The sequence below is a fragment of the Drosophila miranda genome, chromosome 2 (assembly GCF_003369915.1).
Source record: "Drosophila miranda strain MSH22 chromosome 2, D.miranda_PacBio2.1, whole genome shotgun sequence".
NCBI classification, from domain to species: domain Eukaryota; kingdom Metazoa; phylum Arthropoda; class Insecta; order Diptera; family Drosophilidae; genus Drosophila; species Drosophila miranda.
Genome location: NC_046675.1, coordinates 30229143 through 30246624, shown reverse-complemented (window position 1 = coordinate 30246624; position 17482 = coordinate 30229143). Strand labels below are relative to the sequence as shown.

General features: G+C 39.6%; 2 protein-coding genes across 4 annotated transcripts in view; both read right to left on the bottom strand.

Moving 5' to 3' along the window:
* Window positions 1-15274, bottom strand: part of LOC108155945 (heparan-sulfate 6-O-sulfotransferase 2) — a 104324-nt gene extending 89050 nt beyond the window's left edge. Inside the window, exons 1-2 of one of the 2 annotated variants that reach the window (XM_033388441.1) lie at window positions 14909-15274; window positions 12868-13298 (exon numbers count right to left, since the gene is read on the bottom strand). In XM_033388441.1, the coding sequence (XP_033244332.1) occupies window positions 12868-13056 (189 nt within the window). In that variant the 5' untranslated portion in view covers window positions 13057-13298; window positions 14909-15274. The remainder of the gene's footprint in view (window positions 1-12867; window positions 13299-14908) is intronic. The other variant, XM_017287110.2, reaches the window with a different exon arrangement.
* A 278-nt stretch (window positions 15275-15552) lies between these two features.
* On the bottom strand, window positions 15553-17125 carry LOC108154336. 2 transcript variants are annotated; one of them, XM_017284597.2, is made up of 2 exons: window positions 16978-17125; window positions 15553-16402 (listed from the first exon to the last, which is right to left on the bottom strand). In XM_017284597.2, the coding sequence occupies exons 1-2, from the start codon at window positions 17032-17034 to the stop codon at window positions 15671-15673; spliced, it is 789 nt and encodes a 262-aa protein (XP_017140086.1). In that variant the 5' UTR covers window positions 17035-17125; the 3' UTR covers window positions 15553-15670. The 2 variants fall into 2 exon arrangements, with proteins under 2 accessions (XP_017140086.1, XP_033244333.1); XM_033388442.1 differs by having other exon boundaries at window positions 16990-17125.
* Between the last annotated feature and the right edge of the window lie 357 nt (window positions 17126-17482).

Below are 17482 nucleotides of genomic sequence, written 5' to 3'. Positions count from 1 at the left end.
AAAGTAAGAGTGTATAATTATAAGAAAGAAACAGATCTGAGTATTGTTTGTGGAGCTGACTGATACGCAGGAAACAAATGAAATTGTTGTGCATTTTTATCAGTAGAAAGTTAAAGTTAAACAGGGAGTTCCTTTAAATTCTATAGTGGCCGCCAGTACTGAACAAGACCCTTTTTGAGCAGCAGAGAGAGAGAGAGAAAAATCACGACAGCAGGAGGTTTTTAGGGTTAAGTGTAGAGATCAAGAGTCAAGTCAGCGAAAGCGAGAGTCAGTCGGTGCCAGAGTTTCGCGAGCTTCACACCCAGAAGGCAATTGATCCACATAATCCAAAGTTATACGCACATAAAAATACATTGTTAATCATAATTTTAATTCATTTAAATACTTTATAAAAGTACAACTTAATAAACCGTCGACTCGGGATTCAATCCACATCAGTGCAGAAACCCTGGGAGAACACATAAATATCTATGGTAAGCTTTGACCATAAATGTCTCAATATTTTCAAAGATTTCTTAGAGATACACATCTTTAAATACGAGTACGAAACTTTGACAATGAATGTCTCAAATTGCGTGAAAATCTGCTACTGATTGTCAGAGAACCCTGTAAGATGAGAAGGTACCTCAAAAAATGAAAGGGATTACGAAAGATTAACTCAAAATCTTTCAAAATCCCCCTAGAATATTAGTTTGCATTCATAAAAGTCTTTACAATAAATCTATAATAAAAAGCACCTGTAAAACTTATGAATAGCGTAAGATGAAGGTCTCCAGATGACTCCAAAAGGTCACTTATCCCTCTAAAACACCAAACAAACCCCTATAAAGGCTTTGATAACAGCTGCAGTTTATAGCTAGAAGAAGAGACACCCTCAGAACCCTTTCTGTAGGACCCACACTTCTTGGCAGGTACTCCCAAAACACCAGGGACATGCGGGACCCACTGAAACCCAATTAACTACTATTGTTCTTAGCAGAATGGAGCCACAGAACGCATATTTAGAAAAAGCAAAAGACACAAATGTGCCACTAAAAAAAAACATGAATGAAATAACCACAGAAATATGTACCAGCAAAAACAGAGAAACCACAAGAAAAACTTACGGGAAGTACCTTAAACAATAAACGATAGTGTGCCATATGCATGACTGCATGTGTACATAGATATGTATATGACTCGACAGTATACACCCAGCAAACCAACAAAGCGAGCTCGCAAGCGAGAGTTTTACGATAGAAAAGTGCGCTTTCAAATCCAAAAAAAAAGCAGCAAGGCTTCGTGTGGGTCCGGCAATGTGCCTTCGGCTTTGTGTCTACGTGTCGACAGAAGATTTATTTTATATCAAAAACGACTACCAAACGACTTTGGAAAAGATATCGCAAAAGTCTCGTAAAAGATATCGCAAAAGTCTCACAAAAGTCTCGTAAAAGATATCGCAAAAGTCTCCCAAGAACAATCATTTGCGGGCTATCATAAATGATATTTTTCAGTACCAATTACTAAAAGACAAAAGAATTTATATTTCTTTCAATTTCTATCAAATGCGAGCTTTTTGTCTCTTGTTAAGTCTCGCATTTGTCTCGTAAAAGATATCGCAAAAGTCTCCCAAGACGAATCATTTGCGGGCTATCATAAATGATATTTTTCAGTGCCAATTACTAAAAGACAAAAGAATTTTTATTTCTTTCAATTTCTATCAAATGCGAGCGTTTTGTCTCTTGTTAAGTCTCGCATTTGTCTCGCAAAAGTCTTGCAAAAGTCTCGTAAAAGATATCGCAAAAGTCTCAAAAGGCTATCATAAATGATAATTTTCATTGCCAAAAACTATAAGACACAATTATCCAATTTCCATCAAAAGCGGCTGCGAGTGCGAGCGTTTTGTCACATTTGACTCGCATGCGATATCTTTTGTGAGCATTTGGTTTGCTGGGTTTGCGTTTCAGAGTTTCTTGAATCAAAGCAAAAAGCAAGGCAGAGAAAGAATAACAGAGACCAGAAGCTGGTGGCTTGCTTGCTTCCGTTTGGTCTCAATTGCATTTTGCTGTTTGGTCCATGTTCGGGGGTCCATTCCCTCCACTCTCCACTCCTCGCTCTCTGGATTTTTGTCATCATATGTTCAACATAATCACAAACAAGTCTGGGGGTATTACTTTAACATAAACAAATCTTCAAAGTACAAAGGAAAGAAAGAGAAAGCAGGAGTAGGGGTAGGAGTACGGCGTGGAGGAGAAATTCAATTTTAAATCGATTCTCTCTCTCTCTTTTGTTTTTTTGTGCCCTTGATTTCCACTTGAGGAGTATCGTCGGCCTTATGCTAAATATGCAAACACATTTTTGTAACAGTTTCCCCACACACCCTTTACGCCCCCTCTCCATGAATCCTACAAATGTGTGGCATTTCTTGAGCTGTCTTAAGTGGAGTTGCCCCTCCCTCCATTCTAATAGTTGGCTGCACTTTTTCCATGATGAATTGTTTGTCAGACAGACAGCTGTTGATGGGCTCATGTGTGTGTGTGTGTGTGTTGGCGGTCAAGATGAAAGCCGAGAGAGAGAGATGAGTGGCAAATGCTATTGAACCATAAACAGATACAAGATTCCCTTTCATTCGGGTTGGGCTCTATAAATACAGTCTCGTATCTATCTGGGGAATCGTTTGATATTTCCATATAAATAGCACTCGCTTCACACTATTGACATTTGCACCAAACAGAAGCAGCACAGCACACAGCTCCCCATACCCCTCGTGAGTACTTTCACGTCTTTTGGTCAGCTTCGATGTCTTCGAGACGATTTACGACTTCCGTGAAGCATTTTTCAGTGGACTCCGACTCCGGGACTCGGACTCTTTGCAATCGAATCGGCATTCATGAAGTGCCTTCGATTTAAATACACACATGCACAAGTACACACCCAGAAGAGACTTTTGTGAGTGCGTGTTTGATATGCAGTCCATGTCTCAGATGTCTGCATTGATGGAAAACTGCAAGAGGAATCCTATCCTGTACTTTGGAAAAGAATACACACAAATCACACTCCACACTCGAAATGTGAGAGAGAAAGGAAGCCCCATTGGGGATAGAAAGAAATCCCCAGCCGTGTGGGAGGTCTCTTCATGGAGAGGAGGCTAATCTGTTCTATCACATTCCGAAAATAGAATTCTGTGCGAAAAGGCAGAAGCCCAAAAGAGGATAACAGATAAGAGGTTCAAAGGAAATAAAGATGATTAAAAATTCAATAAATGGAATTATCAGCAGAAATTCACAGAAAGGAGGCAAAGATTTGGGGAGTTCATTGAAATAATATTATCAATATTGTTCTAAAGAATGAGTTGTTGATAAATTTCTTAGTTTTAATGGTTGGAAACAATTAATCCTTCAATTATTTGTGTCTCCCCTATAGAAAGTGGTTAAAGAACCCTTTTCTCTGATAGAATCTTTTGAAAAAAGACTTTTCTGGGATGATAATTCGGATAGATTCGATTCTTATAAGGTTTCATATACTGTCTTCTTATAGATGTTTCGTTTAGATTAAAGAGGTTCTTAGGCAAACAAATCTCCTACGCGGACTTCTTTCCTGGCATTAGATTAAGAGAGCTTTCCCTGCCATCTATGGTTCTAAAATCTCCCCCATTTCAAAACCATTCTCCACACCATTTAATCTCTAAACAATTTCCCAAAAACTACTCCATGACAAGCACAAAACTTGAGTCCCCCACCCAAAAGCAAACCCTTATTTACACTGAAGTTTCATCAACTTCCTACCCTTCCCTTCCCGCTGGACACCTTAACTAATTAAATTAGTTTAACACTTCAGATACCGATAGCCCGATTTGCCAGGCACTCTCCTAACGGGCTGCTAATTAATCAAAGACAGAAAGACCCTTCATAAATCAAAAGAGAAAAGAATGACCATTAAGGATATGCCGCATTATATATATATATATATATCGTATATGTACGATAGGTTTCGAGTATTTTCTTTAGTTCAAGTGCTGGAAAACATCAGAAACATGTTTTGGTCAATAGGCAAGGGGCGGGGGGCGGTGGGGGTAGGGGCAGGGTTTTTTTTTATCCGCTTTGCTTGTCGCTTCCACTTGAGCAATTAATACGTGAGCAAACTGGAAAATATGTCAGTGATGTGGCGGGGGAGGGGTGCGCGGTGCGGGGTGCGGGGTAAGCCAAGTGCAAAACAATGTTCAAGTGATGTATTGTGTCGAAATCCACAAAAACAACAAGAAATAATATCATTTAGAGTGTGCAAAAAAAAAAAAGAAAAAACACACAGAAACTTCTTCATCTTTCGGTTTCGGCTTCTGTCGTCTCTGATTATTTATTTTTATCACAGCTCCCTCCCCCAGCGAGGGAGAACAACGAAACGAAACGAAACGAAGCGAAAAGAAAAGAAGTTCAAGAATGAAACGAGATGAGAGGAAACCATAAACCGAAACATTTTTGCAATTGCGAAATCCAAACACGCCTCTCACATTGTCACACAACTTGATCTATATATAGAGCGAGGGCGGGGCCAGAACCAGAACCAGAGGGGGGTCGGGGGGGAGGCAGAGAAAGCAATGGCAATGATGATTGTAATTATCACTGTCATTATCGTGATGATGATTGAGTTTAGCGTCTAGGCAAGAAATATAAAGCCCTATCCCGCCGAATAATGAATTGTTGTTGCTGCTGTTTGTGCGATACCCTGTAATTGGAGATTGGAGTACAAAAGGGTGTATTGTTTGAGTGGTGGAGAAGGTAACAAGTCGAAGAATAAAGAGGATTCCAATGAGATACATTCTCCTTTGGCTAGACCATGGGTATCCCTCTCTCTCTTGACTTTCTGTACTTGGAAAAAAGTATAACATTGTCAAAAATCTGCTCATATTTCAGTCAACGAAGCGGAAATCCTTTATGCCCCACCGCACACTCGCTGCCCCTCCCCCTCTCTCTCTCTCACTCTCCTTAGAGCATAATAAACACTAACGGTTCTGCCTGCCTGCCCAGCCTTGCCCTCCCCTTCCATGTAAGCGGCTCACATTTTTGCAGCTCGTTAAATAGGCGACAGTCGGAGAGCAGCGCTCTCTCGCGCTCTCGCTCTCTCCCTCTCTGCAACTCTCTTACTTCCCCGCTCTGCCTACTCCTACTTCCCCGCCCGTTATGTCTGTCTCTTTCCCGCGCCCCTGTTAGACACTCTGCATTCATTGTTGGTCCGTTGACTTTTTGTTGCTTTTCGGTTTGGGTTGCATTGTGTGAAAAAGTTTTAATTGGATGCTTATTACACAAATTTGCTCGTTTTCTTTTTTTCTTCTCTCTCTCTCCCTCCCGGTTTCTGTTGCCATCGGTATTCGAACGTACGAATATTTTTGTTAGTCCAAAAGTTTAGTTTAACATTAAAAATGTTCAAAGTTCTACAGTTTTAATGGTTTATTTTGGGGCCAATAAAGTTTTAGATAATAGCTGTTATACGTGGAATGGTGGGGCATTTTTTTCTAAATTTTAGTTTGTTAAAAAGTTTTGGGCTTTTCTGTGTAAAGATAAAAAATAAAAGTGGATTTTTAAATCCATAAATAAATTTAAAAATAATTCAATAGAATTTTCCAGAATAGATTTTAAAAAAAATTCCATAAAAATTTATAAAAAATCAAAATTCTCGAATATTCAAAAAATACATTAAAAAAACCCTAAAATATTTTAAAATCCCGAAAAACACTCGTACTTTATTTCAGGGTCCCCCACGGGCGACCATTCTCTCTAGTCCTGCCGTCCCACGCCCACGCATTTCATAATGCCAGAGCCCAAAATAATCCAATTAGTCGGGGCTTAAATGCACATGATGCTGCATGCAGCAGCAGCAGCAGCCAGTAGCAAGAACAAATGCTTCCAATTAGAATTACAGAACGCTAATTGCATTTTACAAAACGTTTGAATTGAATGTGTAATTGGCAATTGCCGCGGCACAATGATTCCTGCACATTAATGCATAATTCTAAATGGATTCCAAAAATGCACAAACGAAAATGCAGGTCACCCACACACACACCCCCACACCCACACACACAGCTGTTACAGGGCAAAATAATTAGCCAAAAATATAACCAATCACACAATTGAAATCGATGTGGCATTAGAGGCCATCAAAAATTGAAATTTGTAGAGCGATTAAAATGGTTTCAAAACCCCAATAGAAGGGATTTAAATAAATACTAAGCCACCGGGGTGGGGGGGGGAAACAGTAAGTAAATTCGATTTTATGGTTTATTTTTGGTATCAAATTATTATCATTACTATGCAGACGATGATGCCGCCTGCAAAGCGTTTGATCCCCTTTGATGAACAGCCCTAAAGGCATTAAAAAGAGAGATGGAGGGAGGGGGAGCAGGGCAGGGCACCTCCTCCTATCTACCTGCATTGCCATTTAAGATCATAAACGGCTATCAGTTTACAGCGCTTTCAAAACATCAGCAGAGACGCTGGTCGGGCGCTGAAGTGATTCAATAAAAGAGAAGGCCATGGGAGTATGCTTCTGAGGCGACTACATGGATACCCTTATTTTTGTGTAGGGAACCCATAAACCATAAAAATATTGAAAATTTATAATTTAACACAATTTTTGTGTAAAAATTATATACAAAATTAACATAAATTTTTGGAATGATTTTTAATTTTTAATCAGAGTATTATTCAAATAAAAAGCATCAAAACTTGTTTTCGAATATTCAAAATCAATGTTTTCTTGGAGTTTATTCATTGTTTTAATATTAAAAATCAGTTGTATTGATCTTTTATATTTAAATCAATTTATTTTACAAATACAAAAAATCCAAACTTGTTAGAAAATATTAAAAATCAATGTTTCTTGGAGTTTATTTTTTGAATGAATATTTTAGTAATTAATTAGAATTAATAAAGTTAGTTTTACTGATAAAAAATTGTCAAAATCAATTATTTTTTTAAGCTCATTTTTTGGTTGAATATTTAAAATTAGTTTTAATGTTCTTTTATGTATAAATCAAATTATTATTCAAGTAGAATAGATGTTTTCTTGTTTAAGAATATTAAAAATCAATTTTTTAATATTTAAAATTAGTTTTACTGATTTTTTACGTTGTAATCTAAATTTTTTTTAATTAAAAAATTATTAAAACTTGTTATAAAATATTAAAAATCAATGCTTATTTTTGCTTATTAAAATTAGTTGTACTGATTTTTTATGTTTTAATGAAAGTTTTATTCAATTAAAAATTATAAAAACTTGTTATAAAATATTCGAAATAATTTTTTTTTTTAGTATTTTTTTAATTATATTTAGGATTAATTTCCTGAAAAACAAAAAGTCAATCTTCATTCCGAAACCCGTTTACCAAGCGATGTGCGATCTGTGACATCTCCACGCAGACTCCAGCCTCCCGTCGCATACCCTATACAAGGCACACACACGAAAATTATAACTTGCCCCAGACACACGGCCAGGCCACAAAAAAAACCTGTTTACCCGCTCACATGCACCTTCTTCGGGGCCGCCGCACAGCCGGGGCGCATCCGTCAAGCATCGGCGGGGCTATCAAAAAAACTTTTATCAAAAAGAAAAGCTAAACCAGTCAACGGGTTTTTTTTCGGGGTTTTTGGCTAATTTGCAGGAGGGGGATATGCATCCTTTTTTGGTAGGAAAGAGAGAGGGGGAGAGGGGGGGCAGAGGGTCAGAGAGTGTGGCTATTTTTGTTGTTGTTTCTTTTTGGATCTTTTGCGCACGAATTAACTTCAAACAGGCGTGAATAATGCTTTGGCTTTGGCTTTGGCTCCGGCCTGATCTTTTGTCTTTTGTTTTTGGCCTTTTTCGGAAATCACAAAAATTCATTAGAGAGAGAAAGAGAGAGGCAGAGAGGGACCCACATTAAAGTGCCGCTACGGGGGGGCACACGCTCCTCTCACTATCGTCATCATTCTTTATGACATGTGCGGTTTGAGTTATGTATACCCTTACCCTTGCCCCATTCTGTGGCATGTGCGCAGGCATTTCTTGCTTTCAGATTTGCTGATAGTTTAATTGGTCTGGACTTTATGTGGTTTTTGCGGGTTTCTGTTTGTTTCCTTTGTTATTTCTTCGCTGATGCTGCTGCTGCTGCTGCTACTGGTCTTTTGGGAGGCCGTCTTAATGAAGACGTCACATGACAGGCATACATATTAATGCTAATTGATTATGCGGCCAAGTGCTGTAGATGCCAGGAAATTCCATCAAAACTAATCTTGATCAGGCAAAGCAATGAATAAACTCATTTGACACGAAGCCAGTGGGAATTTCGAAGAAAAATTCATAGGGCAAAGATTTATTAGTGATAAAAACCCATCTACCACATAATAAATTGCTTAAACCCAAGAACTGTGTGTAATTGAGACATTTAGGACACAGCAGGGGCTGAAAACTTTCTCAAAATCTGACAAGATATTCCAGAAAACCCATAAAAAAGTGCGTATAAATTCTACAAGTCGCCAACACTCAATGAAATTGATTAACACAGTCATAAAAAGATACACGAATGCAGCGGCAGACACAAATCTTGGCTAATAAAATGGTTAAAACACAGGACAAATAAGTACACAAATTTTTATGGCCCAAAAGTTTTTGGCACGATCTCTGGCCATAAAATTCCGGTATAAATATAGGAATTTCATGGCTATATGTACTTTATCTAGGGGTAAAAGTTCAACCAAAAATTAAGCCAAATATGTGGAAAAACTGAAAACAAAACATTTTCATTGTGGTTATAAATTTTCGAAGAGATTTAGCGATGCAGCCAACAAAAAGTCATAAATAGTTTTACATTTCATTAGCCAGGCTTTGTGAACTGTTCGGAAAACACCAACAGATATGAAAGTTCCAAAAATTTAGAAACATTTTCCTTGTTTATCCAAAAATCAAAAGGCACACACACACCACCTTTGGACCCGCTTTTTTGGGGTATAATATTACGCAAACAATTACGGAATTGAACGTCACAGACAGACAGTCGGAGAGACAGACACAATCCTCTTACCACAAATAATTCACTCAAACAATTCAAACAACAAACAGCTCTCGATCCACTCGGCCGGCCAGACGGCCTTTAATTAATGACTCTTTATCGAGAGTAAATAAATATTCAAGCGATATCCCCCGTCCCCCTCCCCACTAGAAAATGTGCATAAATTGAAATAAATAAAAACTAAATTAAACGCTGGAAACCTATTGATTATTCAGAGTAAAAGTCGTTGATGATTTTGTTTATTGTTTAGTGCCTGATAGGGTTTACACATTTACGGAAGGTTTGGCATTCCGGGGGGATTTCCGATAAAGTTTAGACTCTTATTTCACTCGGAGTCCCAGGGGGGCAATCATTTGATAGTGGCAGAATTATGTTTCAAGAAATTATAAATAAAAAAACTGGTATTATCCGGTATTTATATTATATTATATTATATTATATTTTTGCGTTTAAAATTTCGGAAAAATTTGTACGAACTGAAATCCGTTTGCTCCCGATATTTTTTAATATTTTCAATCTCTAATAATTTAAAAAAAATCTTTTCCATTATTTCTTGAATCCCAACTCTCTTCCAGTGCGGCTTAGCAGACGCAATTTCCAATGTCAAAAACCTTTAAAAAATCGCTCAGCAATTAATCAAAACAGAAAACGAAACACAAGTACAAGTTCAAGTGGAATATTCCTAGAATAAAACACATCAGCGCCGTGGTAGCCACTGAAGTAATTTATGTGCAACTTGCTCGGCGGCCATGGCCCATTAAGAGCACAAATCTGAATACACCCCCGAAAAAAACGCGACACGAGGCCCTCGACATCTCCTGAGTAATGGAATACTACGATGTCTTCCAGGGGGAGGGGGGGAGGAGGGACACACGCAATACACGAGCTCTCGTTCTCGCTCTCGTTTTCGTTTTCGTTTTCATTCCCATTTTTATTTTCGCTTTCGCCACACTTTTCATTAAGTATGTTGTTTTCCCCTGGCTCGGCGCGTACAACTAATTAAGCTATTTTTAACAACAGAAACAAAAAGTAAAGCGAACTTTTCAGAGGCACGCACTGAGCGGCACAGCGTCGGGCGTCGGTCGTCGGTCGTCAGTCGCAATGTCTGGCAAGATCGCGTGCCACAAGGGGGCTGGGCGGGGGAGAGCTGGGGGCAAGGCGCAGCTGTGCTCAATTAATGTCACTTTGCTCATGATTTCAATTTGGGAGATACTAGCACGTATATCTGGCATTTATACCGAGAGCAAACCACTCGCCAATTGCCTAAATGAAGGCAAGCCTTGAAGAGCCTTTGCTGCTAAGCCACACTGGAAGTGGGGGAAAGAGCAGAGTCAGCCATGACTGGGAGCATGTTTTGTTCAAACTGGAAGGCCCCTCAATCTCACAAATAGTGCAATCATTGATGAGAAATGATTATCTTTACTGCTAAGCCACACTGGAAGAGAGACGGGCAGAAAGAGGGGGAGCAAGCGCAGGCCGGTGGAGTCAGTCGCTTCTGCGAATTTCTGAGGGGCTCTCAATATCATAAATAGTGGAGTAAAAGGGGTCTATGGTATATAGCTTTACTGCTAAGCCACACTGGGAGAAGGGGAAAGAAAGCGAGGTAGTGATGGTAGAGAGCTGGTTTTCTTTATTCTGAAGACTCTTCCATCTCCAAGGGATTATAAGGGTTTATTCAATGGTCAATAAGAAAGTCTTTCGAAATCTATAAAATACCTAGATCTCAGAGACTTAACGATATGATGTGTGTGCTCTTCAGAGATGTTTATGGTTAGAAGATATATTTACACATATTTTCACTCGCTTTTCAGCCTAGAAAATAATCTCCCAATCAAATTACAGCGGTGCGGGGGACTATAGCTTTCAGAATATAAGAGATAAAAGACTTTTATTCAATAGAGTTGTAGATATGTAGCTATTATCCCGCTAAATACTGAAAATCATCTAGATTGGTTGAGTATTTTTGTCAAAATAAAGACTTAAACGATCTTTTCTTGGTTTCCAACCGAGAAAAAAACTCATTTTTATAGAGAACATAGCCTAATCGAAAGATCATCAGCAGATTTTCTACTATATTTTCTTCTAAGGAATGAAGATTACCATTTTTGCAAAATAAATATGTTTTAAACAAAAGATAGACACATTTTGACATTGAATTCATTCGAAAAAGTCACGCCCACATGGCTTTTTGGTAGGCGAAACGAATTTGTTAGTGTTTCTTTCTTTTTTGTTAAATTAAAAAGCGCCAAATCGAAATTTAAACATACATATTTCTGCCTTTCCACAGATATACATATGTAGAGCCCAACAAATAGCAAGAGAGACGTGTATACTATATATAAAATGATAAAAGTATTTTTTCCTTAACGCTTTGATTGCATTTGGAAATTTATGATCTGTTCGAGAGGGGGGTCTAATATTAGAGATGATTTTCCAACGGCCCAGAGATTAATTGTGAAAATTTACATATACACAGGCTATACTTATAGATATTGTATCTGAAGTTGAGTTAAGACCGGACTGGTTTTATGGGTCCCCGGGGGTAGCATTTAATGTTCGCAGTTCTGTCGTGTGGGGGCCTTGTTTTTATGGCCACTGAATGCACTTTACACCTCGCCCATTAAATCATTCAATATTCGTGTGGTGGGGCCTCGGTGGAGGTTTCCGTGTAGGGGAGCGCCCTATTTGTCATACAGATTAGAGGCATACAATGCTTCAATCAAGAGCGTGTGTCAAAGATTTATGGGTTACACTGATTACGGATGACAGAAAATTTAACTACAAAATGATTTCCCAATCAAATTACAGCCGTGCGGGGGTATAATCATATATGAGAGCTCTCAACGAGTACTATCCCAATAATATTAGAGAGCTTCCTACCAATACCCCTTTCGATTCCATTTTCTAATCACAAATTGGTTCCTTGTGAGTGGTATTTTTATTAAATTACAGCTTTCAACGAGTACTATAATTTTAGAATAATCATAGCCTTGTTTATGGATTATTGGGGAAATTTCTCAACAAATTACAGCTTAAAAGGTTTAATAATACCTGAGGAAGTGCCCCTTATATCTAAGAGAACTCCAAGTACTCCCAATAATATTAGAGAATTTCTTAATCAAATTCTAGTTGTGTAACGATTGATGTAAGAATTATTTCCCCATGATATTACAGAACTTTCCCATCAAAACTACAGCACATATCCATCTCTTATATTAGATTACTTCCTCATCAAATTAACATTCCATTTCTCAACTAACAAATTGCAATTCTTTCCTCACAGATAAACACTACATTTCCAATCAAAATGTATCTTTAATTTCCCCATCATTTTACAGCCTCCAAACGTTCTCTAGCGTAAACATTTCGTATTTCGTAGGCGCCTAAAACCCAGAAAATATTGTAAACAAAACAGTTTTGTTTTCGTTTTCTAATTAAAGCTCACCGAAATCGACACAGAACACAGAAAACAGTCAACATAAAAAATATAAATTACAAAAAACAAAAAATACAACAGCCTAGCGAAAAGCTAGAAACAAAATTCCGAACAAAACGCCCGGAGGCTAATAAATATTTTTCGGTGAGCAGTGCAAAAACGAGTTTCCAACCAAAAAGAAAAAATCTGTCAATAATAATTTCAATAAAAATGCAAACCACCAATATATAAATTATGAAATTTCAGCGGTTTTCGGACGGTGAGGGGGCAGAGGATGGAGAATCTCATTTGCATTGGCGCCAAAGGCAGAGCGGAACAGAGAAGAAGAGAAACCCGAAAACAGAGAAGAGAAATTTATGTTGTTGGATAAAGTAGGAATTAATTATAAGGATAAAATAAAATGAAGCCTTACCTGATCTTGACAAAAGTATCCAAAACCAATGATGCCTGCGATGGCGAGGAATAAACAAAATACAATGATTTTTCGTATTTTGGAGCGTGGTTCCATTTTCTTGATTTCATAAACACCGCTGGGTAGCAATAGGGCAAAATCACTATCAACTTGTACTGAAACGTTCTTATGCATATCCCCGGGATGCATGTTCCATACCCGTAAAGGATCCCCGCAATACCAGAACTAGACCTAGACCTACAGCATCGATGACAAGATTCGAATCGAATCCAATCGGTTATCGGCGAACCGCAACCGCACGAAAATCGATGGGTAGACCCACTCAAACATAGTTCCCAGTCGTTGCCCGATAAGAACTCGTACAAAAAAACAGTTCTAAAACTCTCCCTCGACCATCAATGGAGGGGCTTTTCTTGTGTCTTCCAGTAGCTCTGCAAAGACAGTAAAGTAAATCGTTAATTAGTGCTTTTGCTCCGATAAGCAATCAATTATAATGTCTCGCCGCTTATCGGACAAATGCCGCGTCGGCAGTAGGTTAAACTATTTTTTATAAAATAAACAAACAAAAAATACCAGGAACGATAAGAATTTCTATAATTATAATTACAAAACTATACAAATTGTGTTTTTTTTTCTATGCCAATCATAAAGCTATATAAATTTGTCTGACGTTTTTATGGCTCAATTTTAATTGAAAAATCACTGAAAAAAAATATATTGATGAGAAGGCGTTGGGGAGATTTGCGATTGGCAAAAGAAAAACGACAAGAGAAAAACTGTGCCTCATTTGTGTGGGAAATCGCTGATAAATGTACAGAAAAAAGATAAAGGCCATAAATCAAGAATTATGATGGGGAAATAAAAGATAAACTATTATTTTTGGGGAGCAAAGAATTTTGTATACCCTGAAAAAGGGAAAATACGAGTAAAATGAAGTGCCATATCGGTATTATTCTTTCTCTGCTGCAAAAACCACTGCTTGAGGAAAGTAGTCAAACGATCTTCTACTGCTTTGAAGCTTCTATTAATGTTTTTGACCTATAATAACATTGCTTGATGACGGCAGGAACAAGCTTCTCTGTCTTTCACTCTTTGCCTGGAACTGCTTTTCACTGAAGGAAAACTGCTTGCTACAGATGTCTTCCCCATCTTTCTGCGAGTGCTTTTGATTTCTAGAAAACTGCTTAACGATTCGAATTATTTTTCTTTCATCTCATAGTTGCTCTACTCTCTCTCAAGGGTAGTGTATCAAATATAAACACGCAGAGGCAGCAATCGGCAGGCGGCAGGCGGCAGGCGGCAGACGCCAACTGGCCCGACGTGCCGGCTAAGCAGTCTGTTTGACGCCCAAACGGAAAGCACTTCTCCACTGGCATGTAGGCCGGTCCAGTTCCTGCTGCTGTGCATCATCGCGGCCTTTTTGGAGCCAAAGATACTGCAGTTTGTTTTAAACAAATTATGGCCAAAAGACCGAGAGTGCGGTGGCGGCATTACAGATGTCAACGGGTGTACCACATGGTGCATGCGGTGGACACATGGTGCATGCCACCAGATGCTAATGGACTGCCACAAACACACACACACATTGTTTAGCTATTAGCCAACTTTGGAGGCACATCTGAACCGCGTAGTAGAATTAAACAGTTTAGTAGAGAAACAACAAATAAATTAATGGAAATGCTGATCTTTCTTCGACAAAAACAAAGGTGTAGACAAACTATGTTTAGAAACAGGTACGATCATAGAGATGCCCTCTCTCAGATCTCAGCATATGTCCGAGGATCTTGGAATAAGCGGTAACACAATGGACAGAAACTGGTCTTCGTAGGAACCTAGCTGAGACTCAACATTATTTATTTCGAACCTTTTACAATGGTCCCAACTGTCACAATGAGATCAACAGAAACTTTCAAACCCACAGAGCGGGACTGCCATACGGCATACCTGCTTATAAATATACCCTGAATGCACGGCAGACACAACAGCTGTTCGACTTCCGATGGTCAAACGCAATTTGGCAATTTTTACACCATTTACTTACTTTAGAGGGTCGGGCCCAGGCTTTTCTTAACTATTCACAATTTGTAGCACTTTGCACGTTTATTTATTTACATTTTTGTGTATTTGTGCGTTTCCACGCGCCTTTAGCGCGCCTTCTGTCTTTCTACGCGCATTCTGCGTGACAGTCGGACGGGCAACACAACAAAACCTCCTTTTTCACGTAAATATCTTTGATATTCGCTTCAAATTGTTTTCCACTCACTTTCCACTGTTGTTTAGCAATTATAAGAATTTTTCTAGTGTGTTTCGTGTATTTTTTACGAGTTTTTAGACGAAAACAACGCGGAGCAGCGACACCACGTCCGTTTACAGTTAAAATCGGCGAACGAATGCACAAAACGGAACAGGGGAAAACACCAAACGAAAAAGAAGCCCAAGACGAAACTGGCAAGCTAAACAGCTGATGGGGCTGCCAGAGAACTGAAGTTCATCTTTTTCACCCGATGTGGCAGCATCATCGCTAATTTTCCGCCATTTTTTCTATCGAAGAAGGGCCACCACTAGAATAAAGTGTGCAAGGTGAAGCTGCCAGACCGCTAGAATTGATACTTTTTTAATCGATCTGGTAGTGCTTCAACCGACTTTGGCGGAATTTGAATTTGAAAAGTATAGTTAAAGTTCAAATTACAAGAATTTATCATTATTCGTTTATTGCATTAGTACGTATCAAATAAAATTGAAACTCAATTGATTTATCGCTAATATTAATCACAGACCACAAGCCCAGCCCCGCTCTACGCATCTAATTACCGCCACCACCTGAGGAGGAGGCGCTGGCGTTTCCAGCACTGGCCGCAAAGAGCTTCCTCAGATTCTGTAAGATCCCCCACAATACGGTTCCCGCCGATCCAAGTGTCTCGAGGACATCGAACCCGGTGCTCTCGATGGCCGTCTCACGATCCTCCTCCGTCTCAATGGCCGGGGAGCTAATGTTGCCGCCACTGTGAGGCGCATGGTGCACGCCATGATGCCCGATCAGGCGATGGGAGTTGGTGCGCACATGCGTATCGTTGACGCCGCCACCGCCAACGGCATTTATCAGATGCTTGACCGGCTCCAGGACGGGAATGGCCAGCTTAATCCGACTCCAGGTATCGGCCGACTCAGTGGCACCCTCGTGCTGCTCACTGGCCGTCTCCGGGTCCAGTTCATCCAAAGTATTACGCTCGCTAACCGGCTCATCGTCCGTTTCCAGGGTCACCTCCAGGCTCTTGTTGCCGGCGCCGGGAAGCAGCAGGAGACTGCCGAACAGCTGCCGCACATGAGCGGAATTCGTGGCCTCTGCTTCGTTCTGCTCAAAGTCGAACTCCTCCCGCGGTCCGGCTGGTCGTTTCTGGTTCACGTAGCTGGACACGTGCAACATGCCATTGCTGGGAGTGGGTGTGGGCGTGGTAGTGGGCTTGCTGGTGGTCTGACTGCCGCTGGCTGGCTTTCCGGACGTCGTCGTCGTCGTCAACAGCAGCAACAGCACGAACTGTACGGCAGGAGACATGGAAATATTAATTGGCGCTTAATGACGATCCATACTTGTATGAATATTGAATGCGATCGGTAATGAGGCATTCTATATGCTGCCCCAGACCTCGTGCTTTTGCAACAGACGGAACGGAGACCTTGAAATGGTTCTAATAGATCTGACAAAACTGCAAATTAGTTAGCGATTTATGGAGTAAATGTGGAATGTTTTGGTGTCCCAGTCAGAGAGGCTTTCGTCCTGATTAAATCTCTGAAACTGTGCCAGGAATGGCTGCTAGATCAAACTTCTAGGCCAAGAAGATCCCAAGAAAACCAATGGGCTTTGAAATGGATCTTAGATACTTGGAGAACTCCGAAGAATTGTAGGCTCTTGGTAGAAAGCAAGAAAATACCGATTTTGAATGATTTTCAAAGTAAAGAAGTGAATACAGAATTTTTAAACCTGTACTCTTCGATTCTTGACCTATGAGGAGTACACAGTAGAAGGCCTGTTCAAGGAGCTACCGGGGGAGCCATAGAAACATCTAGTGCCTTGAAGACCCTTCTTAAAACCTTTCAAATTACGATGCTTACATGCAGAAATACCAGAAAACATATGGAACTATATGTGGAACTTGACAGTCGCGACATTGTCAATGGGGGAATACACAGAGGCTAGAAAACGAAACCGAAACTGAAACCGAAACCACAGCCAGCAAACCCACAAATTGAACTAATCGAATGGCCAACGGTGGGTCTGACTGGGTGACCAACAAAACAATGAGTGGGTGACGAAGGCACCTTGCTCGGTCAATGGCCAATTAATATGCTGGAAATGTCCAAGCAATTGTTGTACCCAAATTTAATTCAATATGCATTTAGAGGCCCCCCGTTCTATGATTTTCGAGAGATGTCTCTCTCTCTCTCTCTTTCTATGTCTTTAAGAGAGCTTTGGATTGGTCATTGATTAAAGAGACTAAAACAAAAAGTTAATTTTCGAAACTACTTTTTGAATTAGATTTGCCATGTTTCGCTGTGAGAAATGAGGTTTAATCCATTGATTGTTTTGTCGATGGAGAATAATATCTCGAGTTTGGAA